At 53.7% G+C, this 22,971-nt stretch overlaps 9 protein-coding genes and 1 non-coding gene across 10 annotated transcripts; 4 read left to right on the top strand and 6 right to left on the bottom strand.

Moving 5' to 3' along the window:
* The first annotated feature begins 11 nt into the window (after positions 1-11).
* BZA05DRAFT_93749 (sister chromatid cohesion protein Dcc1) lies at positions 12-1,486 on the top strand. The gene is made up of 3 exons (XM_051488819.1): positions 12-196; positions 250-997; positions 1,052-1,486. The coding sequence occupies exons 1-3, from the start codon at positions 75-77 to the stop codon at positions 1,202-1,204; spliced, it is 1,023 nt and encodes a 340-aa protein (XP_051337740.1). The 5' UTR covers positions 12-74; the 3' UTR covers positions 1,205-1,486.
* On the bottom strand, positions 1,487-4,380 carry BZA05DRAFT_455641 (uncharacterized protein; the record flags this gene model as incomplete). Its single annotated transcript, XM_051487542.1, has 2 exons — positions 1,487-3,709; positions 3,763-4,380. The coding sequence occupies 2 exons, from the start codon at positions 4,378-4,380 to the stop codon at positions 1,769-1,771; spliced, it is 2,559 nt and encodes an 852-aa protein (XP_051337741.1). The 3' UTR covers positions 1,487-1,768.
* A 634-nt stretch (positions 4,381-5,014) lies between these two features.
* BZA05DRAFT_403585 (HSP20-like chaperone) lies at positions 5,015-5,992 on the top strand. Its single transcript, XM_051484221.1, has one exon. It carries the CDS (start codon positions 5,276-5,278, stop codon positions 5,774-5,776), a length of 501 nt encoding a protein of 166 aa, XP_051337742.1. The 5' UTR covers positions 5,015-5,275; the 3' UTR covers positions 5,777-5,992.
* Positions 5,993-6,206: 214 nt separating this feature from the next.
* On the top strand, positions 6,207-7,658 carry BZA05DRAFT_403586 (6-O-methylguanine DNA methyltransferase). Its single transcript, XM_051484222.1, has 6 exons — positions 6,207-6,460; positions 6,536-6,548; positions 6,611-6,655; positions 6,732-6,744; positions 6,830-6,949; positions 7,003-7,658. The coding sequence occupies exons 1-6, from the start codon at positions 6,314-6,316 to the stop codon at positions 7,169-7,171; spliced, it is 507 nt and encodes a 168-aa protein (XP_051337743.1). The 5' UTR covers positions 6,207-6,313; the 3' UTR covers positions 7,172-7,658.
* Positions 7,659-9,185: 1,527 nt separating this feature from the next.
* BZA05DRAFT_430917 (Pex12 amino terminal region-domain-containing protein) lies at positions 9,186-10,934 on the bottom strand. Its single transcript, XM_051486169.1, has 4 exons — positions 10,233-10,934; positions 10,062-10,175; positions 9,809-10,000; positions 9,186-9,754 (listed from the first exon to the last, which is right to left on the bottom strand). Exons 1-4 carry the CDS (start codon positions 10,605-10,607, stop codon positions 9,209-9,211), a joined length of 1,227 nt encoding a protein of 408 aa, XP_051337744.1. The 5' UTR covers positions 10,608-10,934; the 3' UTR covers positions 9,186-9,208.
* A 524-nt stretch (positions 10,935-11,458) lies between these two features.
* BZA05DRAFT_93844 (nucleotide-diphospho-sugar transferase) lies at positions 11,459-12,777 on the bottom strand. Its single transcript, XM_051488820.1, has 2 exons — positions 11,822-12,777; positions 11,459-11,753 (listed from the first exon to the last, which is right to left on the bottom strand). The coding sequence occupies exons 1-2, from the start codon at positions 12,542-12,544 to the stop codon at positions 11,550-11,552; spliced, it is 927 nt and encodes a 308-aa protein (XP_051337745.1). The 5' UTR covers positions 12,545-12,777; the 3' UTR covers positions 11,459-11,549.
* A 2,328-nt stretch (positions 12,778-15,105) lies between these two features.
* Positions 15,106-15,186, top strand: BZA05DRAFT_t227. The gene has a single exon. It is a non-coding gene; the product is annotated as a tRNA-Arg (tRNA).
* A 796-nt stretch (positions 15,187-15,982) lies between these two features.
* On the bottom strand, positions 15,983-17,199 carry BZA05DRAFT_403602 (uncharacterized protein; the record flags this gene model as incomplete). The annotated part of the gene is made up of 2 exons (XM_051484223.1): positions 16,772-17,199; positions 15,983-16,682 (listed from the first exon to the last, which is right to left on the bottom strand). Coding segments are annotated over exons 1-2 (247 nt in total), but the record flags the coding sequence as incomplete, so codon positions are not given.
* A 980-nt stretch (positions 17,200-18,179) lies between these two features.
* Positions 18,180-19,497, bottom strand: BZA05DRAFT_403604 (uncharacterized protein; the record flags this gene model as incomplete). The annotated part of the gene is made up of 1 exon (XM_051484224.1): positions 18,180-19,497. A coding segment is annotated over exon 1 (767 nt), but the record flags the coding sequence as incomplete, so codon positions are not given.
* Positions 19,498-20,210: 713 nt separating this feature from the next.
* On the bottom strand, positions 20,211-22,934 carry BZA05DRAFT_93910 (uncharacterized protein). Its single transcript, XM_051488821.1, has 5 exons — positions 22,163-22,934; positions 21,739-22,108; positions 21,442-21,683; positions 20,398-21,388; positions 20,211-20,335 (listed from the first exon to the last, which is right to left on the bottom strand). Exons 1-5 carry the CDS (start codon positions 22,577-22,579, stop codon positions 20,319-20,321), a joined length of 2,037 nt encoding a protein of 678 aa, XP_051337748.1. The 5' UTR covers positions 22,580-22,934; the 3' UTR covers positions 20,211-20,318.
* Positions 22,935-22,971: the final 37 nt, after the last annotated feature.

Genomic DNA, 22,971 nt, shown 5'->3' on the forward strand with positions numbered 1-22,971 from the left:
CGAAACGCGTAGTCCAGTCCGTCGCGTCTTCCTGTTGAACTCGTATCTCGATACAACCATCCCACGAAACCATAATGTCTTCACAACCCAATTCCACAATCATTCCGTTCTCCATCGCGCACGAGCAACAACCCGTCCGTCTAATAGAACTACCACCTGCAATCCTCTCCCTCATAACCTCCGATAATCCACCAATGTGTGTACACCTTTCATCCATTCATTTCCCCATCCATTCTCATACCTTTGTAGCCTAAGAATCAAAGCCGCGCCCACCTCCATAGCCACCACGCACACTGGTGCAACCGCAGACCATGCCGTCCTCTGCACCGCCGACAAAACCTTCGCTCTCCGTCAAGTCCACAGCTCCAACACATCATTCCTCCTGACGCCGTCGACCTCCGACGGCGGTGGAGTGACCGCCACATCCACCGTAACCTCATACCTCGAACTCCTTCCCGTCACACCAGACACGAAATCCCTGCTGCGGCCACTGCTGCTGCCGTACCCCACCACCAGCAGTGGCAGCAGCAGTAGCGAGGGCAAACCCGGCATGTCAAAACACCAGCTCCGCAACAACCTCCCGGTATCCGACGCCGAGTTCGAATTTGCGTGGGCGGAGCTCTCGGCGTTCGAGTACCACAGCTCCTCGTACATTTCCACAGCCGAAGGCCTCCTTTCCGCGCTGAAGGAAGCGTCCACCAACGCCGCGGCCAGCGGCATAAAGCTCTGCGCGCCGTTCCAGCTCACGGCGCTAATCGACGAGGAGTGCGAAATCCCGCCGGCGCTGGTCGAAACGGTCGTGGCGCGGATCTGTGAGCGGAGGGACGGCGGCTGGGTGCTCATGCCGGAAAAGGCCACGCCGGTCGTGGGCCGCTGGGTCCTCGAGGAGTGGCATGCTAGTGGTAAGACCGATATGCTCTATGTCTCGTTCATGTCCAGGTGGAAGGCTGCGGTGCCGATGGAGTGTAAGACGCTCTGTAAGCTCGATGTCTTGGAGGTCGGTCCTCCCCTCAAAGCGTGAGCGTAACAGGCGGTGCTGATACCCAAGTAGGATTGCCATGAATTGCCGACAAGAAATACCATCCGCTATGTGCCCGCCGGTGTGGTGGCGGCGGAGGACGTCAAGGCTTTTGAGAAGGCGGCGGCACAGGCGGCGGCAAAGAATAAGTGGCATGAAAAGTTTCGGAAGGGGAAGAGGACGTGATGAGCTTTTTCTGCACAACTTGATATTTCTAGGCAATCCAGCACAAATCCTTGGTAACTTACACACACAAATCAAGTAAAATGATCAATTATGAGCGACCCTTGTGTTATGGCCAACTATTTGGTTCGATCGGGACACCGTAGTTATGCATTACCTATACTCATCTCAGCAGAAGTGTATAGCTCCAAGAAGTCCAGCACCCAAGAAACCCCTCCACGAAGCTTCTTGCGTGACGGTGATGAACCACTAAATCTGAAGGACCGACAGTAACGTGAAAACCCTCTGGCCTGTCACAGGTATCACTCGTATGATACCTTCGTTTCGTAGGCTTGAATGGGGTATTGTCATTGATTAGCGCCTTCGAACCTCCATATAATGGGAATCTCAGACATCCAAAGACCCACGTTTTCTGGCTGGTGGCTGACGCCGGTCACTTTCTCGACTCAGTTGTACTATCCTCATTGAGGTACCTACATTTCAATCATTGTTGAACCTAAAAGCTCTTCGTAATAGCTAAGATGTACTTACTTTCACTGGTATGAAATTCCTATGAGCCACTCCAAATTATGTGTCAACAAATTGTTCCTGCACCATCAGCCTATCTTTAACCCTAGCCAGCACCCTCTCACCCACCAGCCCCGCAAACCTGGCCCTCCTCTCATCGTATCCCATATCCAGAAACGCCTGGATCCCTCCTAGAGGCCTACACGTTTGCAGCAACACTTGCGCAGCCATGGCATTGAACCCCACCTTCCTCAGGAACACCTCCCAGCCACTCTCCTCCTCGAACAACCTGTGGCCGTGGCTCTTCATGGCGGCAATAATCCACCGCACCGCTTCCTCGTCAGAATCGCCCACAAGCCGGTGCTCAACTCTGCACACGGCCTCAAGGGAGACGGCGAATTCCACAAACTTGCTGAGCCCCTTGGCCTCGTTGGCACTCTGCGTTTTGGCCGGAACGCGGATCAGCAGCTGCAGGTGCTCGTATCGCTTACTGACCTCGATGATGCGCGTCTTGATGTCCCGGCCGTACTCGATTGGCGGGTTTCCGCCTGGAAGGGGTGAACTTATGCTTAGGCGTCGGAGGGTTGTGAGGATTAGGCCCCTCGTTGGGGACAGGATCATGTCGGCGTCGGTGACTACCATCCGTCCGCGGCTCTGGCCAAGGGTGTGCACGTCACCGATCACGGCTAGGAAGTCTCTCTCGATAAAGCGAGCTGCTGGGTAGAGTGATTTGATGGATTTGAAGATGTTGCGCTCGGAAAGGAGCGTGGTCGAGACTATAAAGTCCGCTGGAGGCAGATTAGCAGGAGGTATTGGTGCTGCTGGGTGAGATAGCTGCGTTGACTGCGGTGGTGCCGGGATCAAAGGTGTCATGGCTTCTGGACGGGGAGCCATTTTGACTGGACGAGGTGGTGGTGGCATCTGTGCGCGAGAAGTATCCACGAGGGGTGCCGGAGTCATACCTCGGGATCTCATGAAAGCGTCCAGGGCGCTGGCAGCAGAGAAGCCATCGAACGTAATCGTATCTGCTGGTTGAGCATCTCGCGTAGCAGCCACTGCTGGTCGATGCTTCTTCTTCTTCTTGAGCAGATCTTGGAACGAATAATCTACTGGTGGTTTCCGCTTTCGCTCCGGCGGGGCCATGCTTTCGACTTCAGCCATCTGATTCTTTTCGAGCACCGCATAGTCCAGTACTTCAACGGTATCGTCGCCTAGGTTCAGCTCCACTAGCGAGTCGAGCAATTCCTGTTCGGCGGATGCACAATCTTCAGTGGTCACCAGGAGGTGCTGTATAGATCCCTCAGTGTCCTCGATGTTTTCACGAGGTACCGCAGCATTTTTTCGGGTAAACGGCGCCCAAACCATGTCGATCTCGATGATTTTGATGCCGCGCCATTTTTTCTTCGCAAGGCCAGCCCAGCCGTCCAAATACCGCATATTCTCCATGTCGTCTCGCGAGATCGCCCACGGCAGTTTTGGGATCGAAAAGTCCATCACAGGCACTTCGATCCGCATCGTCGTGTCCGCTTCCTGCAGTTGCTCTTGGGCCAGCTCTCGCTGTAGCTGCTGGACGTCCGCATGGACAAGGTCCTTAAGTTGAGTTTGGGATGCTGAATCTTCTTGAGAGGGTGGCGGCAAAGGCTGGATATCGGTTTCGAAATTCGATGCGAGGCAGGTGCGTCCCACGGTATGCGGTGGAGTTAGGGGTACTTCCAGCTTGAGGGCTTCGAGACTCGGAGGAGTCTTCAAAGGCGATGAGTGGATTGGCGATTTTTCGACGAAGCGAGACGGTGACGGACTGTGAGGTGTCCTCAGTAGAGAGTCCTCATCCATCATTTCCTTCGTCAAGGAATTCACAAACTCAGCATTGGTCTCTGCAAGGAGTGGCTGAACACCAAGGCTCACCCAATCTAGAGCCGGTAGCTCTTGAATTCCTTGAGCTGGAAGTACAACCAGAGGTGGGCTGAGTGGCTCGAGGATGGGTCGGCGGATACTGGTGTACTAAAGAGTCAGACAAACGACGGCAGAGGAGGTACATGGGTAAATAATCTCACTTCCGAGTGCAAAACATCGTCAAATTCAAGCTGCTTCGGTTTATCACAGCACTTCTTCAATAAGTTCCGTACTTCAGCCGGCATATCTAACTTTTCGGCGCGCAACTTCTTCTCGAACTCCCTCACATCGCTCCGAACCTGTGTTGACCACTTCAGCCCTTCGTCGTTCTCCTCGCTGACCTGAAGTGGCTCGAAATCCTTGATGTCATTTTTGGGCTTGGGGAGGACAAAACCATCCCTCATCAACGGCTCTTCCAAACGCAGGCGCTCCGAGCGACAGAAATCCTGCGAGAGAAACTTCTCGCCTTCGGCCAGACCGAGGGTCGCAAGCTTTAGTGTCGAAGCGATGAAAGACAGCGTCTGGTTTTCGACAGTGATCTTCTCAACAAGAGCACCATCCGGAATCCGGAGCGACTCGATATCCGTTTCCTCGGCGGACGAGAAGTCGAAGGGATTGCGGATATCGGTGACCGGAAGAAGCGGAGACAGCTTGCGGCAGAGCAATTGGGGATCTTGGTCCAGGTGGTTGATGAGGATTTCCTCGTTCCGACCAGCTTCTAACAGACCCTCCACTTCCGCCCGGTACCTTTCCAGCTCGTTGCTCATCGCTCGCGACATTGTGTTTGCGATGGCTTCGGTGACGATTGCAAGTTGAGGGTGCGTGCTGGTAGTGTAGCCCAGCGGGATGGATCGACACGGCTGCTGCAAAGCAGATCTGTGGAGGTGTGTGACTGTGATGGATATCCCCATTACGGAAGAGCGTACAGCGATGTCCGATTTAGTCCATCGTCCCGCAACCCATCTCAGCTTTCCCGTACGCCGGCGAGCACTCTTTTCCTCGGCGTATGGAATAGTCGATTCATCCCCAGTGGTGACACTGCCACTATCACGACGACTATCGCCCGCCCCGTCTGTGTATGTAGAGTGCCTATTCCCCATGGGTACCCCAAGATGAGATCAGAACTCAATATAGTGAATTTACCTACTAAACGAACCAGTACAGCGGATCCGCTCGTTAGACGAGGCTTTCGCTTTGCCTGGGGAGCTACATAGACGATCAGATAGATTTCGTGTCTCTGACCGGTCTGGTGCGATGTTACAAGAACGTTCGCGAATTTTCAAGCAATTTTGTCATCCACGCACCGGAATTCGGCTATGTAGATCTCCCATTGCGCTAATTATGCCGGAAACGGAAACTTTCCGCCTCAAACGTCGCACTAATTACTCGACATATCTCGAATGTTCTAGAGATCCCTGTCACAACACAATATTCCAGCAGCCTCGAGAATACTCCAGTACCACTCGAACGAATTACAAACACGAGATATCACGTCACCTATCGTGACTCCTACGTGCCTTCCGACGGGCATAAATACCCCCCGTTGAGGTCCACAGTTCCATCCCATCATCATCGAAAAACACAAGCATCTCTCGAACGAACAGCGAAAAAAAAACATCCACATCGATTCCAAACCCAAACCAATTCTACAACCTCTACTCCAAATCAATCGCAATGTCTTTCATCAACGCTCTCAACGATCCCCTCTTCCGCCTTCTCCTCGACCAGGACTCCACCAGCAACCGCAAAGCGTTCGCTCCCAATTTCGACGTGCACGAGACGGCGTCCGCGTACATCCTCGAGGGTGAGCTCCCGGGCCTCTCGGACAAGAGCGCCGTCAACATCGAATTCACGGATAGCCAGACCGTGGTCATCGCCGGCAAGGTCCAGCGCTCATTGCCATCCGGCACCGCCACCCCCGAACAGCAAGTCGAGGAGAAGAAGTCCGACGAAAAGAAACCCGAGAACGGCGAGGGTCACGTCAAGAAGCCCGCGAAGAAGGATCTCTCCCCCAAGGTCTGGGTCAGCGAGAGGAGTGTCGGCAGCTTCAGACGCGTGTTCAGATTCCCGAGCCCTGTGGATACCGACGGCGTCAAGGCGAGCTTGGAACATGGAATCTTGTCCATGACCGTACCCAAGAGGAAGGCGGAGAAGAAGAGGATCTCGATCGAGTAAATTTTGTGCGGGACGGGTGGAGAGAAATGTCTTGGACGTCCTTTGTCTGTCTCTGAGGTGGTTGCATGCTGGGTGTTCTTTTGTGCATTGATGGGTTCGGCGTAGCTCAGTATGGTGTTCTATTTTCTTATCTTCATTCCTTAATTGTTCTGTATAACATTAGTATGATGTAGGTACTTCATTCAGAGTACTCTACTGGTGGTGCTTTAATGGAAGCAGTTATGTATCAAAATATGATTTCTACAACTGTGACCCATTGTGAATATAATATCTTCACTTGTGACGCCCTATTCTTCTTGACCAGGCTCAATAAATCTTTTCCTAGCCATTTAATTAGGTCTGCATACATGTTGTAGCCTGCCAGGAAAATCTACTGGTTTATAAATGGGCCGGCCCCTTGGCTAAGTGGCTGGTTATCACACGAGGAGACCTCAAATTCCTGCCGAAAGCTGCACGCCAAGATCTCGCCACATCAGAATCACTCGGGTAGCACGTCATGGATATAGGCAGTTAAGCGCAGACCGGAACGTTTTGCACATGCAACGCGCTCGAGTGCATATACATAGCACTTCTCCACAGCTTCCCCAATATCAACCATCCAAGCCACCTTTACTGCTACCGCCAGAAATGCGCCGATCCGACGAGGCCCAGGCGTTCATTTGGGGCGTGTACATGGCCGTGCAGGTTGGGCTCACCAGAAGTCCATGTTGCTGCTGCTGCTGCGCGCGCGCGATCGGTTGCTGACGTTGGGAAACTCAGGAGATCCCGCATGGTACCTATCCGCGCGCATACACGTATAGTACGCAATGGGATTGATCGCTGAGATGCCTAAAGGCAGAGTGACGACGTACGGCCACATCGCGAAGCTGATCGGAAAGCGTGTGTACTCTACTCTACATACTCCATCCCACCACACGGTCAAGCGGGTCACTTAACATCTACGTGTAATCTGCAGCTCAGTGTCCTCGGTGGGAAGAGCCCCGCGCTCCACGCGCTCTCTTTATTTCGAGGCCGCCACAATCGAGCCGAGCCTAACGTGTGAACCCGCTGCAGACAAGTCGGCCAAGCCCTCAAGCATCTGCCGCCGGCGTCCACCGCGGCCGATAATACGTACCATACGGGCAACGTGCCGTGGCAGAGAGTGATCGCGTCGGATGGAACCGTGCCGAGGCGGTCAGTTGGTGCTGTCCGCTTAGGCAAGGACGAGAACTGATACCTATGAGTAGAGATGACCCCGGCGGCGCAGCAAGGCATGCACAGGTACTCAGGGACGAGGGAATCGAGGTAGGCACGAAGGCGGATGGTAGATTCATGGTCGATTTGGAGGTCGTGGGATGGTTCCCTGAGGTTCTTCCGAGCGAAGAGGACGAGGAGGAGGAAGGGGAAACAGCATGAGGGAATCACAAGCGTCAACCTTAACATACGGCGGGAATAACCCCCAGTGTCCATCCCCGCATCGCGCGGGAATCCTTGGTAAATTGGCCAAACCTGCCTAATGCGCCCACCACTCGATTCCATCCCGCACACACACAAAGACATAAGAAAGCCTAGGACTCGCAACAGAAAAATAACAATTATTAGCCTGCCACTCCACTTCTCGATCGCGACGTCAACCAGTGACCGACGCTGCTTATATAATGCCATGCCGTCCGCGCTATGCTTATTAACTAGCGGCCGTTGAGCGAGTACCTACTCTAGTTAAGCTTATGTCGACGTCGAGTGGAAGCTCTAGCCTTCAGGGAGCTGTGTCTGCAGCGTGTTTCGGCGTGGAAGGCCTGCAGGTATGTAGAGTATTGGCACGCAGTGGGCTTCGGTCGCCGTTTCGACGGCCTCTGTCTATCTCCCTAGGGTACAAGGAATGCGAGTCTGCATGTGAACTGGCTATTAGTACAAAGTGCGGCTCATTTGCACTAGTAATTCAGGCTTCTGCTTGTAAACCGGCCTCTTTTCCTCATGACATACAAGTTGCAGTATTTATTTGGACGAAGCCGGGGCAGTAGGCGTTTAGCAGGACGTGGATTCTCGCCTCCACGGCCGGCAGCGTAAGGCTTGTCACGTGAGACTACCGAGTGATATCTAACTAGTGCTCCCTCGGTCACTCCAAAAACAAAAACAAAACAAAAACCATCACCACCCCCGGTCGGTGGCTTGGAAACCCCAAGAGCCGAATACAAAGGTTTTTCACCCGGGTTGAACCGGGAACTTCCCTTCAACTCCCCTCGCCGATTACATGGCCTAGGTAGACCACTAGACCACGCGGGGTTTTTTCCGTGCTAAAAACATTAATTCCATGCTTATAATCCTCAGTCTGCATGCCAGGAGCAAGTTCTTCGGCCGGCTCTGCACCCCAGATCATATGATGGTATCCGTCCCGGCTAGATACAAAACCATAAAAACCGACGTCGACCATACATACTAGGCGCATTCGGCCACACTGCTCCACGTAAACAAAATTGATTGACAATGCAGGAACGGTCATACATACATATGACGGATCACCGGAGTTGAAGAAGTGATTGCGCACCCATGGGTTTAGCAATAATTATGACCACTGGGCAGGCGGTTTCCTACAAAACCAATCCGCCCACCAGCAGCAGCCAGTCAGCCGTGTTGCGTCCTGGGGAATCACTTCAAGCGAGTTGCAGTAATTTCCTAACTTTCGTTATATCATTCGGAGGCTGTATCTTCCGTCATTATTCTGGAGTCTGTTTTGGAATGTGAACACTTCCCATTTCTGGTTTATTTTTGTTTTTGTTTTCATTTTTTTTGTTCACAAATTCAGTGTGAACATAAGCTGGGGCCTATTTATATCTCTCTTTACATCCCCCTCTACTATATATCTACTTTGCAACTATTAGTTCTAGTTGGCGTATATCCCTAATCACTGTCAGGCGCGCTGGTGAATGCGGGTGCATACCCTGTCACTCGCACGTTGTTTGATTTTTCATGCCGATATCGAACGCTAAATAGTCGGACCTTTCCCTTCTCTACTTCCGTTCTATCACTTTCACTCGGAGGGTTGGGCAGAGAGCAATAACGAACCCGTATCGAGCTCGCAGCCAGTGGTCGGTGACAGCGGGATGAAAACGGATATGTATCTGCGATGATCTACCTATTGAGGTCGAAAGCAATGATGATTAAACAAAAAACAAAAAACCAGTCCCGCCGTAAAAGCTTCCTATTACACATGTGAAAGCAGGATATACTTGGTATTATATTCCCCTGAACCAAAAGCCAAAAAGCATCAAAAGCATCAAAAGCCCAAACTGCATCTATGTAATCGCACACAAACTCCTCAGCATGCTGTCTCCATACATAACATTACGCACCGTCCCTCATCCATCCATCCATCCATCCATCCATCCATCCATCCATCCATCCATCCATCCATCCATCCATCCATCGATATCTACCCAAAAACTGTCCAAAAACCTATATCATCAATCTCCTGAGGCCCTCCGCGCCGCCGAGCAACCTAACACCTGTGACAGGACACCTGCCGACCCTAGCTTCGGCGCCGTCCTCCAGCCCATCCTTCCCGATGCCATCCTGCACCCACCTAAACACGCACGGATAGCAAAAGACGTAGCCCGTCTGCACAGCAGTCGGGTTCGTAATCTCCCGTTCGCACACGGGACACGCGCCCTCGGCCTCGGGAAGGATCTTGACGAGGCTCTTGGCGACGGCGTCGTCTTCGGGGATTTCCTCGTCGACGTGGACCGGTGGGCGCACAGGTTTTGGTGGGGGAAGCTCGATGGACGCGGCGGTTTTGGCAGATAGTTGCCGTGCGAAGTCAGAGGCGTGCCACCATTCGAGGAATTTGAGGAAGAAGATGGATGTTGGGAGCAGGACTTTGAGAGAGTCGAGAATCTTGGGGAGCAGGATGCGCGTGATTATTGACGGCGTCAGGAGCGACCGCGCTGTGAATGGGGCGTTGGAGGATTTTTTGCGTGGGGCGGTGGCGGCTTCAAAGGCGCGCTGTGGTGGGTCAGCATCATGGTAGGTAGTTAATCAGATGGGGGGTGTGCATACGTGGTCGGCTTCGGTCAACCGTCGCATTCGGATGCCGACCAGGAAGTCTAGAGGACTGTGGTATTGCGATTTATCGAAGAGGTAGGCCATGTTGAACACGAGATTGGACCAATAGTATATCGCATTGATGTGGGGGTATACGGCTCGCAGGAGCGCCTTGAGGTAGTAGACGAACTTCTCGCGAGGTGTGGCCTACATTTCCCGTCAGACATCGCGTACACGAAGGAGAATTGAAGGGGAGAGGGGGCAATACGGTATCGGAGAGCTCATCTCTTCGGTAACCCGAGCCCAACACGTTTGCCGCCGCACCACCGGCAAAGTTCTCATACGCATCGTCGAGCTTGCGCTTCAGATACGGCACGCCAACCTACCCGCCCATCAGCATCACCACCACGCACGACGCGTCAAAAGGGAGCACACGTACGACAACGAAAAGACTCTTCCAAACATCGCCCCTCTTCAACCTGGTGCTCTCTGCGACAAGCTGTGGCACAACCCTCTGCGCCCTCGGCACCTGCGCAGCAATAACCCGCTCCCTCTTCAGCCCGTAAAAGTTCTCGGTGAACGACCCGCCCCAACGCGCGAGGTAATGGCGCTCCACGAGCAGCATGAGAAGCGCGTACACCTCATCGTAGCGATTGAAGATGCGGATCAGGTATCGCGGGTGGCGCTGGGTCACGACGCCCAGGAGGTAGCGTAGCGATGGTTCTAGGAGCTCGCGTAGCTGCGTTTCCGATAGTAGCTCGAAGAGCGAGGGCTTTCCCTCGTCGAGGCCGCTGATGTTGGACATGAACTCCATCGTCGTGAGTAAGGGGGACGATACGAGGGGTGGTGGATGGGGACGCGGTTGGGTGTGAAGTGGTCGGCAAGGTCCTACGGTACGAGACTGGGCCACGGGTGCCGAGGTAAGTTGGGGGGGCGTTGCTTGCTTGCTGTCACGACGTGGACGGTGGAATCACTAAAGGCAATGGGAATACTTGGCGCTCAACGTTTCCCGGCGGCACGAGGGACAGACAACGACAAGAGGATCGGAATGTATTGTGACAGGTTACAGCGGCATTCGGGAATTTTGATGCTGCCGTGCCAATCATCACGGGTAGTCGACATGTGTTACGTACAATCGAAGGATTTCCACAACAGACTTACCGACTGCACGCGGCACGTCACTATAGGTAAGTATCTAGTATGCGGATGCCCGGCTCAACCGTGCACTCCTTTCTGCTTCCCAATCCATCAGCCATCACTTTTACGTACCTGTCTGTGTTTCTCCGAACTCCATATCAACAAGATGCAAACAACACTCAGGATTCCGCAGCGATCGATTTAGCCGGCCATCCAACTTCTACACCACCTCTCTGTTCGCCATCCCTCTTTGCTTCGAAATTATTGACTTATGATTTATGTGCTTATCACGTACATACACTTCTATGTAAAAAAAAAACTGAGAATAAAAAGGAAAAAATAAAAATAAAAAATAAAAATAAAAAAACAAGAATTTTTAAAAGTGAAACCAGTTCCTTCTCCAATCCAAAGACGAAAATACGACTGTACAAGAAGTAAGCTCCCATCCCTTCGTATGACTGGCCAACTCCATCTAAGTCACCCCCAATCCACCAATAATCGGATGGTGGAATGGTATCCCCGTATTCTTACATACGCCAAAAAAGACCCACAGAGCGAGTATACCAGACTCACACCAGCATAGTACAGCCGTGACGACCAAAGAAATAGTCAGAGATCTCTAAGCCAGCACTGGCAATTCCTTCTCCCAGCCGTGGTAGGCAAGCATCTCACGGAAGTACTGGCCGTACCACTCGAGGGGCTCCCATTCGTTGCATCCCTTGTGACAGTGTTTGGCCGGGTTCGGCGAAGGCTTGCGCATCGTGAAGTGAATCAGCACTGCCTCATCCCAGAGCTTGTCCCATGTGCTGCGGTGGAATTGGTACTAATCCGGAAGGTTAGCTACAATGTCTTCGCATGTGAATACGCAGGGACCGTCAGGGAGCGGCTTACCATGACCAAGTTGAAATTGTACTTGTACGGCAGACCAAAGTACCTGAACTTGTAGTATGCGTTTAAGAAGGCCTGATCCGCATCGTTGGGCGAGTGGTAGTTGGGATCCGACATTTTGGGGATCATGTCGTTGAAAGTTTCCATGGAGGGCCTGAAGACGACCACACCCGAGTTGAAGCGGTTATCGGTGAGAATATTCCACCAGACGTCGGGGGCCGCAGCGAATTCTCCGGGCATGTCCCACAGCTCGGCCAAACTTCCCTTACACACCACGTCGGCATCGATGAACAGGATCTTCTCGTATTCGGTCCAGCTCCACAGGTGCAGTTTATTGAGATTGTGTCTGTGCCAGGGCCGGATCTTGCCGGTATCGACTCCTTGAAATTCCAGCTCCTTCGCCACACGCACCGTCCACCCTGCCTTCTCCAGTCGAGTCTTGTTCTCCGCCGTCACGCCGTCCTTCTCGTCTTCGCGCACCAGCAGCACCAGCTCCGCATCCATCGCCTTCAGGTCGTTATGCTTCTGAATCGAGTACGCCAGCATCACCGCCAACGACGTGAACGAAGCCGTCTGCACCGATGAAGTGATCGCATATCTCGGCTTCCGCGTAATCAACTTATTCTCCTCGGCGTTAAAGATCTCCTTCGTCCGCGTCACCGAACCAGCGCCATAGTCCGCGATCGACTGTAACGTATTGGCCGAAGATGGTCCGCCTACACACATGACATCCGTTAGAGTTCTTCTTCCTTGCAAGCTCACAACCAAACCAGACCGAGAGACTAGAAGACCGGAATCACGAAGTGGGCGGAATCTCACCGAATACAGTATACAGGCCAAAAAACACTACGACCAGCAGCAGTGCTGGAGCAATGATCCGTACCCGCGCCATCCCTTATGTGTTTCGCTTTTATCGCTCGGCCCACCACCAGCAAGACGGACAGGATCTAACTCGGCCGTTCGTGCCGTGTCGCAGCGGTATAATCTATCGATCGGCCGCACAACGGAGGGGTGCGTAGGTCGTATCGGTGGTGGTGCTTCGAGAGCTTTGCTGTACAGTACAGTACAGTGCGGACGACCCGGTGAAGGAAAAAGAGCGTGGGTTATGGAGTCGAGGTTGGGTGCGAATGAGGTCCAAGGAGACAAGTGTTAACAAGATGTAGTCTAAAACCGGAAAGAGGGAAAAGATAGAGTCAGTCAGTCAGGTCAGTCAGTTGATTCGTGCGGGAAGAACGGCTGTACGTACGTGTAAGTTCCCGACAACGCCGAGTCGAACTTCCCAGAACTTTGTGTGTCTTGGTGGCCAACCAGAAAGGGGGCACGGCGAGGCGCGGCGCGGCGGCGGTTTCGAATGCCTGGATGGTGCAGATCCATCCCTCCACCATCCCCCACATCACTTCGGAATCGCCGCACGACCACCTCCTTCAACCTTGCCGTCGTACCGACAACAAATAAGAGAAAAAGAAAGGAGACTTCTCCTTCGCTCCCGCGATCACCATCGTCCAATCGGACAGCGAAGATTCCCTCACGTTTCGGATAGGTACTATCAATTCTCTTACTTACTCACCTACAACTGCAGCACCGCAGCTTGGCTAAGCGAGGTGACGCGGCTGAAATTTGGATGCCCGATTTGTAACGAGAAGCAACTTCCAGGGGAAGTGCTTATGTGATTACTACACATAGTAGATAGTGCACTTGGCTCACTGCATTCACCATCACTCGAAAGGGATGGCTGGGCACGAACGCGCGCAGGCGCATGAATTCAGAATCCTTTTACTCTACATACTCTAACTGGGGCTATTCTGACTCTTGATAAACATGCTTATCAAAGTACATATCATAGGTAGATCGGAGGATTAAACCTTGATAAGCTTCGCTAGAATCGCTACGGATTCGGACCAGACTCCAAAAGACTTGTGACGATTGAAGCATCCGTTGCAATACCTAGTTTCGTCCACTCTAAAAAGTGCAATACGGAGGGAAAGCTTATATGTACGAGAGTGGGACAGAAGCAGGTAGAGTAGACAGGTTGCGACTATCACCATACTAGGTTATTCACGGGATATCACTCACTGATCCGTACCCTTGTCGATCAATCGAGAGTCGCGATTGAGGAAAATCGACGTTGCGGACTCGCCGAATCACTTGATAGCCTAGTTAAATGAGGCTGTACAATGGGTAGTGGCAGTACCCATTCGCATCCCCTCTACCGGCCTTCATTGCCATCGGTGCGGGTTTGGTATTACCTAGGCGGGCGAGCTTTCCGCCTTGCGATCACAGTTGTTGGCATCATGTCCACTGCCACGATTCATTTTGAGTAGTCGCATACAAACACCACTTGGAAACTATCTGATCCCGCAATATCGAAGTATTACCCCCCCTCAGGCTCATCCTCCCCAAGCCCTCCCACCTCCAATCCCCCATCACCCATCACCCTCCACCGACCCCCATCCTCCCAAAATTCCTCCCCCTTCCCGTCTCCCTCCCCGTCTCCCTCCCCCTCCCCCTCCCCCCACCGCCCTCCTCCTCCTCCTCCCCATTCCCTCCCCACAAATCCTCTCTACTTTCCGCCACGCCCACTCCCACTTCCACCACCACCACGTCCACGCTCCCCTCCCCAGCCGCCCTCCTGCTCCTCATCCTCCCCCTCCTCCGTATCCCCCACCAGACCGCAAACGTTGCCGCCACGCCCACCGCCACCCCGCCCAGCATCACCGCCGCCCACATGTACATCCCCGAGCCCGTGGTTGGTGTTGGCGATGTCATCGTTTGAGCTGCCTTCTTTTCTGGCTGTGAGCTACCTTGAAGTCTGGCTGTGAGGACTCTGGAGCGGACGGAGGATAATTGGGCGGTGCCCCGGGGAGCCTGGAGGGGGGGACGGGGTTTTGTGTGGATGGGATGCGACGGGAAGGGAAGGGAAGGGGAGGAAGAAAGCGAAGGAGATGGGGAGGAGAGGAAAGGGAGGAGAAGTGAGGAGAGAAGGTGTGGTGATACTCACGGACGGGAACGCGCTTCCCCGACACCGTGATGCCGCTATGCCGCGGTAATGGTAGTGGTAGTGGTGGTGGTGGTGCGGAGGCTGCGGTGGGGGAGGTTCCACGCGGCGGTATATTGAGGGGGGAACGGCTTGATTGAGTGTTGGAGATTAATCATGTCTGCAGTACTCTATTCTACCTACTGCCCACACGGGTGGACGGGGAAACTATCGACAGTATACAAACAATACTCAAAGCATGTGGTCTTGGAATAGGGAACATGTTTTATACAGACAGGACGAAGACAATAATGACTGCTTGGCGCAATGGTAGCGCGCGGACCTCCTACTACTGGACAGTCCGAGGCTGTGGGTTCGAGTCCCATGGTGGTCGATATTTGTTTTTGGTGGCCTTGTTGAGCCCGAGCTCTTGGAGGTGACAATTTTTGAGGACGACGTCCCTGATCGATCACTCCGCGGCACCAGTGGGTAAGCTATGGTATAGTATATGGCCGCGAAGACCACGCAAAGTGCCATTTCCAATGTCCATGCTGTTGCAGAATGTGGAATCGCGAAGGGCAATGGCTCTGATTGACATACACGCCGCGCTCGAGTGAGACTGAATCCGTCCACATCAATTCGGTTCGCTACCATCACTCGCCAATAGTCAGAGCCAGAGCCAACGTAAGTACTCTAACTACGGCGATTCGCAAGGCAAGCTTGCACAGCTCCAGCCCCAACTCGGAAGATAAGTAACTCCTGCACCTACCGTAGGTTGGTGGAATCCTCCCTCGCCACGCGGGTGCTGGATTTCGCAAATAGTCCAGAGCCTTCGAGCTCTCGCTCTCGCTGGTGAGTTGTGACGGGTTGAAATTCAATCCGTGCCGATCGCACATATCTACTTTCGCGGGGGGGGGGGGGGGGGGGGGGGGGGTGACTGGAAGTTTCTTTTCTTTCTGCTCTCGCTCGCCGTGCGATTGAGCTCCAGTCTCCAGATCGATCGATTGTTCAAGTTACACACACAGGTCGTCACACACAGGTCTCGTCTCACGAGTCGCATCGGGTTCTCTGGCTATGGCTGGCTATTGCGCACCACAAGGTTTTGTGGCTTTTCCCCGCCACCACCACCACCGGAACGAATATGACATCAATCCACGTTCCAATCCAGAAAGAAGAACACCACGAGCGGCATGCATATTTCGTGGCTCCAGCAGAGTGATGTACCGAGTATGGTAACAAATTCTTCTTACTTACATTAAGTACCGTATCCCCCCCTCGAGTCTCGTCGCCCCCAACGCCGAGAAAAGAACAAAAGCAAAAAAAATAAAAAAATACTGGTAGGCAGCACTGCACTGCACATCGCCCAGAGGGAACGAGGCCAGAAAAAGAAAAGAAAGGAAAAAAAATTTATGCTTCCATCAGTCCGGCAAAAGCAAGCAAGCAAAAACGAGAGAGCGAGATCAGGAATACATCCGGACCACGACCAGCTCCGCCTCCGCCATCAATTAAGTAGAGTACGTGAATACCGGTACATATCACATCACATCATATCGTTGCGTTACTTTCCAGAGCCCACGGCGTCACGTCATGTCATGTCGTGAGTTTGGTTCCGGGCGTAACTATATGCCACCACCTTTCGTCACGCCATCCATCCAATCAGCTCAGCTCACACATATCCCCGTCGACGTCCACGTCCACGGTCCCCACCACCACCATTGAAGGAAGGAAGGAAAAAACATACCACTGCGCTCGGGACTGCCCAAGGCGAAACTCGGGACCGACGCTGCGGCCGCGTTGTTCCGAGGTCGGGTCAGCTCGATGGTTTTCGACAGGACTGTGACGGTAAATAGCCCTCCTGCCAGCGCGGAGAGGATGGGGAGGGTTTTGGAACTGGGGCGCGTGTGAGTTAGCGGAGGTGGGATGGGTGGATGGGTGGATGGGGGGAGCCCGGGGGAGCCCGGGGACGGGGGGAAGCATACGCGAGGGCGGCGGCGGCGGGCATTGCGTTGGGTGGATTCGTGGATTGAAGGGATGGAGGATATGTCAAGTGAAGTTGAGTATAAAGGCGTCTGATCGTCAAGTACTTCTTAAGTATGAGTACGGTGAGTGTGATGTGATGTGATGTGTTGAAGACGTCGAGGACGGCAACGGCAGCGGCCGGCGGCCGGTCTTTAAAGCAGTGAGAGCCCTCGCCTTATCCCGCCCCACCACCGCCAGCAGCCAACCAGTAGTTACGCCAGTACTCTACGCACGGACGCCAACCGCTACATGTATTCATGTAGGTGACACGAGACTTTTTTTCCCTCCCAAACCTGAAATGGTTCTTCTGGGATTTGTGGAGGCGGGTGTGGAGGTGTGGACGAGGTTGAGGTGGTGGTGGTGGTGGTGGTGGTGGTGGTGGTGGTGGTGGTGGTGGTGGTGGTGGTGGTGGTGGTGGTGGTGGTGGTGGTGGTGGTGGTGGTGGTGGTGGTGGTGGTGGTGTGCCGCCATGGTGATCATGCAAGAGCTTCGTCTAGAGCACTATGTAAACTATGCTGCGTAGAGTAACTGGGAATTCTGCAGCCCAGAGTAGAGTGGCTCTGCTTTCTGCATAGGTAGAGGTGGTAAGGTGATGGACGGAGGGCCGGGGAGGTAACTTATGGTGCTTCACACATCCCAGCTGCAAGCAAAAGTACCGACCGACTGCCAGCCTGCCAATGCGCACACGACTCACGCTCCAGGCCCTGCCCCCCTCCCCCCTCCACGAAAACCAATCCGCCTCCATCGCACCGTTCTCGGGATTAGCTCGCTCACAGCGCATGTCCCACCGTCCAGTCACCACCGTCCCACGAACCAGCCATGGCGAAATGCCTTATCGACGTCGACGTCGACGCTCCGTTTCAACATTCCGCCGCAACGATAAGCGATATACAGCACTCTAACTAGGGACGGAAAGAAGCGGCTGGGATCGGCTAACGCTTGTGCGTGCTCGTTTGTTTCCGGACCGTGGTTTCGTGCGGTTATGGCTGCCGATAGTGTGAATATCTAGAGTAGTGTGGCGGGGAGGGGGCGAGCATGGCGTGGACTTGGAGTACAGGTACGGTGGCGCAACCAAGTGCCTACACACAGTAGGGAGGGTGCTAGCCAAGAAGCAACGCCCCATGTGATCGCTGTTGTATAGAAAAGTAGACCACACGAGCGGGCTGCGAGCTGCGCCATTCCTCCATGCATGCAGGTTGCTGGCGCGGAAACAACTTGCAAGTGCTGATTCGGAGGTGGAGCCTCGTTCGTCGAGTCTAATCCGTTGTGATTACTGGCTTGGGCTGCTGTGGGTTAGGCTATGAAGTATATGAAGTGTACCTGTGGCAATAGGTATGACACTCACAATGACAATGCCAGCTCGTATGTAGAGGATTCTCGGGTTCGCCGTGGCGGCTTGGAAGGTCCTTCGCGAATTGAGCGACTACTCTACCGACTGCCGTGCGAGCGGGGAATGGTAATGCATGCATGGGTGAAATGAGTGATGTCTATGATCGTGGGACATTAATGGGTATGTCCGGCCAAAGTGCCAGGCGAAGCGAAGAGAAAAGCCATCAAATGCTCGATTGCAGACTCCAACATACTATGCATCCTCCCACCATAAACCCCCCCCAAGTGCTCAATTACAGACTCCAATCTATCCTATGCATCCTCCCACGGTCCCGCCATCAAACCCCAACCTACACACCAGTACTTCAACTACCACCGCTCATCCCAGAAATAATCAAGATCTGATGGGTCCTCCTGCGATCAACCTCCTTCTTCAACATGACCAGGACCGTCGCAACGACGAGCGCCTCATCGACGCCATCACCGATGACCAGCGCGCCACCATTCCCCGCCCACGTCCCTCCACTCCCCTTCGTCCTCGTCTCCCTATTCCTAACCAACTCAGCGACCTTCCTCCTCGCGGCGCCCTCACCAATGTAAAGCACTAAGACCTTCGTCTTCAACAGCACGCCATCACTACTGGTAACCGCAGGCCTCATCTCCTTCTGGTAGACCCACTCGCAGCGCTCGCCCTTCCACATAAACGTACAGTCCCTATTCATCGTGCAAAACCTGCCCACGCGGAGCGCGCGCACCGTTTCCTCGCCAATAGTGAGGACGGGGGACCTCCTTTTTCCGGGACCAAAGAAGTACGTAGTCCGTGCCACCTCCTCCGCCGCCCCCGCCACCCCCGCCGCCGTCATGGCCGTCAACACACACGACCCCGACGACCGCTTAAACCTTACGGACTGGTATGCGGGCACGGAGTCGCGCAGGATCGTGGTGGTGAGCTCTTTCACTGTCAGCGGGAACCGCAGCCAGGGGATCCCGAGCGCGTTCACGGTCAGCGTCGTGCGCGGCGTGAAGAAGTGCGGGCCGTCGTTGCCGCCGCTAACGGGTGGGTCTGAGGGTGTGCCCGAAGATGGGAGCGTGAGGGGCTTTTCGTCCGTGGTTACGAAGGCGGGGGTTTTGGACATTGGTGGGGGTGAGGGTGGGGGTGGTAGTGATGTGGCTGTGGCGACGATGCTGATGTTGATGTGACTGTTGATGTTGCAGTTGCTGCAGATGTTGCAGTTGTGGTTGCAGTTGCTATTGCTGTCGATGTTGCTATTGATGTCGGTGTCGATGCCGATGTCGATATTGCTGTCGATGTTGCTATTGATGTCTGTGTCGATGCCGATGTCGATATTGCTGTCGAATGTCGATGTTGCTGTTGCCTTGCCGTTCGATGAAGTCGAGATTGCGTTTACCAGCGGCCGGGGAGAGGTGGGGTTTTATCTTTGAACAGCAATGCGGAGTTGTACCAACCCAGGTTACACGGAAGCTGAATAGGAATACGAGAAAGCTGAAGGGAGAAATACGAGAAAGCTGAAGGCAACGCGAGGCAGTGCGAGGCAGGCCGCCGTGTGCGGCAGTGCCAGTGCAGCGAATTGGATTTCGGGAGACGAGATGTAGAGTACTCTACAGTACAGTCAAAGTACCGTACCGTGCCGCGACGATCATTGCGATCATGGCGATCGTGGCCGCGCTCTTTTCCACTTGTTCGCTTGTACAAATGGTGACACTGCTGTTGATATTATACCATATCTCGCAACACGGGGTCAGTATAAGCAACAAAATTAATAACACATTGGCCAGGCTGCCAGGCTGCCAGAGCAATCATGCGGCAAGGCACCTCGCAAGTCTCCGGGCTCCAGTCTGTAGCTGTAGTTATCAGCCAGGTGGTGTATGTAGGAGCCATATGTCTAGAGTAGGTATCGGAGAATCAGTCGGTCGTGTGCATATTCCGATCTCGACTCGCTAATCAGCGTCACCATGCACAAATCACACCCAACGTCGAGTCACTCTGTGTGATCCACATGATCCGTGTGTAGGAATATACGAATCACACATCCCACGGCCCGGGTACCCGTAGAATCTTGGAAAAGAAAAGACACACACACCCGCCAAACGAAAGCAGAAGCAAGAGAGGAAGCCATCCACCGTCCTAACCGACCAACCCAACGCCTCTATCCCATTTCAAAAATTCATCAAATCTGCACAGTCGTAGGTATCAGCATTGTTTCCAAGAACACATCGTACTTATGTAGCGACTTACCTCTCCCAAACAACGCCCTCTTCCCCCAATCCATCGCCAGCAGCATGCGCGTGCGCGCACTCACAGACTGCGCGAAATAAACGCTCCTCCAGAGGTACAGAAAGATGAGTCCGCCGCCGAACGACAGCCCGCTGATCCCGGTATCGAACACGGCCGCGTTCCCGACATACGCCAGACTCCCCAGGTGCTTATACACGAATGCCTTGTATACAGCGTCGTCCACGTCTCCATCAACGATGTCGTTCATTTCCAGTCCGGGCGTGGCTTGCGCGAGCTTGTTGAGTTTACGCGCGAGGTACTGGCCCTGCTGGTGTGCGCGCTGCGCAGTGGCGGGGAGGGAGGTGAGTTTCGAGTCGATTTTCTCGAGTAGCTTTTTGAGCTCGTCGAACTCGAGGGTACCCGAGTTGTCCTCGTCGTATGCTTCAAAGAGCTTGTCGAGGCGCCGCAGGTGGTCCGTGGTCTGCGGGAAGCGCTTGCGGATCCGTGGGACAATCTTGCGCCATTGGTCGAATGTCAAGCGAATCGACTTTTCGTCTTTGATGCCTTGTTCCCATGCCACGTGCTTGAGGAACTCGGTGATGTGGCTGGTGATGTTGTTTTGGACGGTGGAGCAGTCGCCAATCGCGTAGACGTCTCCCATGGGAGTTCCCAGTAGCCTCAAGTGAGAATCGGTCTCCAGCGCGTGCGAGTTCTTCTGCACATCCAGTAATTCGGCAATGCGTTGGCAGAAGTCTGTCTGAGCTACGCCTGTCGACCACAGACATAAACCGAATGGGAGCTCCTTGGTGATGATTTTTCCTCCCTCTTGCTGGGTGAATATCACCTTGTCCTCCTCGATCTTTGATACCCGTGCATTTGTCAGGACGTCGATCTGCTGGCGTGAAAACCGGTCTTCGGCATATCTGCTGAGTGCCTCGTCGTATGTATTGAGGATGTGTGATCGAGACTGCACGATATGCACTGATACCTCGTTTCGGAGAATTCTTGGGTACTATAGTTTACGTCAATCAATAGACACACTTAAGGAAGCATAGGAGACCGTACCCTCAATGTGAGATCCTCGTTCAGCATGTCAAAAAGCTCTGCAGCAAACTCGACTCCGGTAGGTCCACCACCACACACCACAAACGACAGCAGTCTCCGCCGCTCCTCATCCGTAGTTGTCGGCAAGCAGGCCTGCTCAAAATTCTCAATGACCTTTTTGCGTATCATCCTAGCATCATTGACGTCCTTGAGGAAGTTGACATGCTCCAATCCCTCCACGCCGTGAGTCCTTGTCTTAGAACCTGAGCTTCCATCAGCAATAGATCTTTCGCACTAGCATTCGCCAATGTTACCCACCAACTCCAACTATTAGCTTATCATACGGCACGTAAAAGCTCCTGCTCTTCCCATCCGGGCCTATCTGCGAGACCTCCACGAGCTTCTCACTAAAATCCACGCTTTCCGCATTCGCCTTCAAAAAGTGTGCGTTGATCTTGCCCGTGATTGAGCGAATAGGTTCTATCAAGCTACGAACCTCGAGCGTTCCCACCGTCGCACTGGGCAACAGCGGCGTGTAGAGAAAGTAGTTACTCGGCGAGATGACGGTGACATGGTAGTTCTCAGGATTGATGTTCTTCAGTAGCGCAACCGATCCCCACCCGCTGCCCAACACCACCAGCCGCGGCTTATCCAGTAGCTTCTGCGCCTCGTCGCCATCGTCATCGACCTATAATGCCCCGCATCAGCAACCACAACACGGCAACCATCGAAGCACGCTCACCAAAATCTCCGCAATGGGCAAATTCTTCGGGCCGCCCCTGCGCGGACTCAACGCCAGCTGCGGCACCGCAAGATCACTCTCGTCCGCCTCATCCTTGTACGTACTTGCATCGTAGACGAAGAACGCAACGATGGCACCACCGATCGTCAGTGTCGCGAATCCGCAGAACGCAAACGTTTTAAAAAGTGCACGCGCGAGTTTCGAGCGTCGCTTCAGCGGTTTCTCGTCCCCTTTGGTCGCTAGAACTCGAAATTGCGGCTTCGGAGTGCGGACGGCGCCGAGGAGTGGGCTGCGAACGATCGTGGGGCGCAGAGACGACAGCGTGGTTCCGCGGCCGACTGTCGTGTGCACTCGAGCGACTGCGGGCGCTATTACGCGACGGGTGGACACGGTCGTTAGTAGCCGCTGTCGTAACATCGGTGATATCTGCCGCTGTACTGGTGAAAACTGGCAGAGTAACAACGAACGGGCTCAAGCGATTGAATGAACGAGGGAGGAGGAAAGATCAGGTAACTTTGGGCGGGTGGGCGGTTGGACGGCAACAAGCAAGCAGTCAGCAGAACGTGGACGGTGGGACATGATCCAACGTGTGACGTAGTTGGGTTAGTTATGCGCGACAGGGCCATCCATATTCATTAGGTATTCTTCCTTCATGTGCTGCCCTGATGTTGACAACATGAAACCAAAACAGATATGCCGTTCATTTCACTGACCAGTAGAAACAGCGACTGGTAGTAACCAGTGTTCAAACAGGATAGAATCTAGATACTGATTCGCGGGGTTTCACCTTTCCAGCTCAAAGTTCAAAG

The sequence above is a fragment of the Tricharina praecox genome (genome assembly GCF_024521635.1).
Source record: "Tricharina praecox strain CBS 144465 chromosome Unknown BZA05scaffold_19, whole genome shotgun sequence".
NCBI classification, from domain to species: domain Eukaryota; kingdom Fungi; phylum Ascomycota; class Pezizomycetes; order Pezizales; family Pyronemataceae; genus Tricharina; species Tricharina praecox.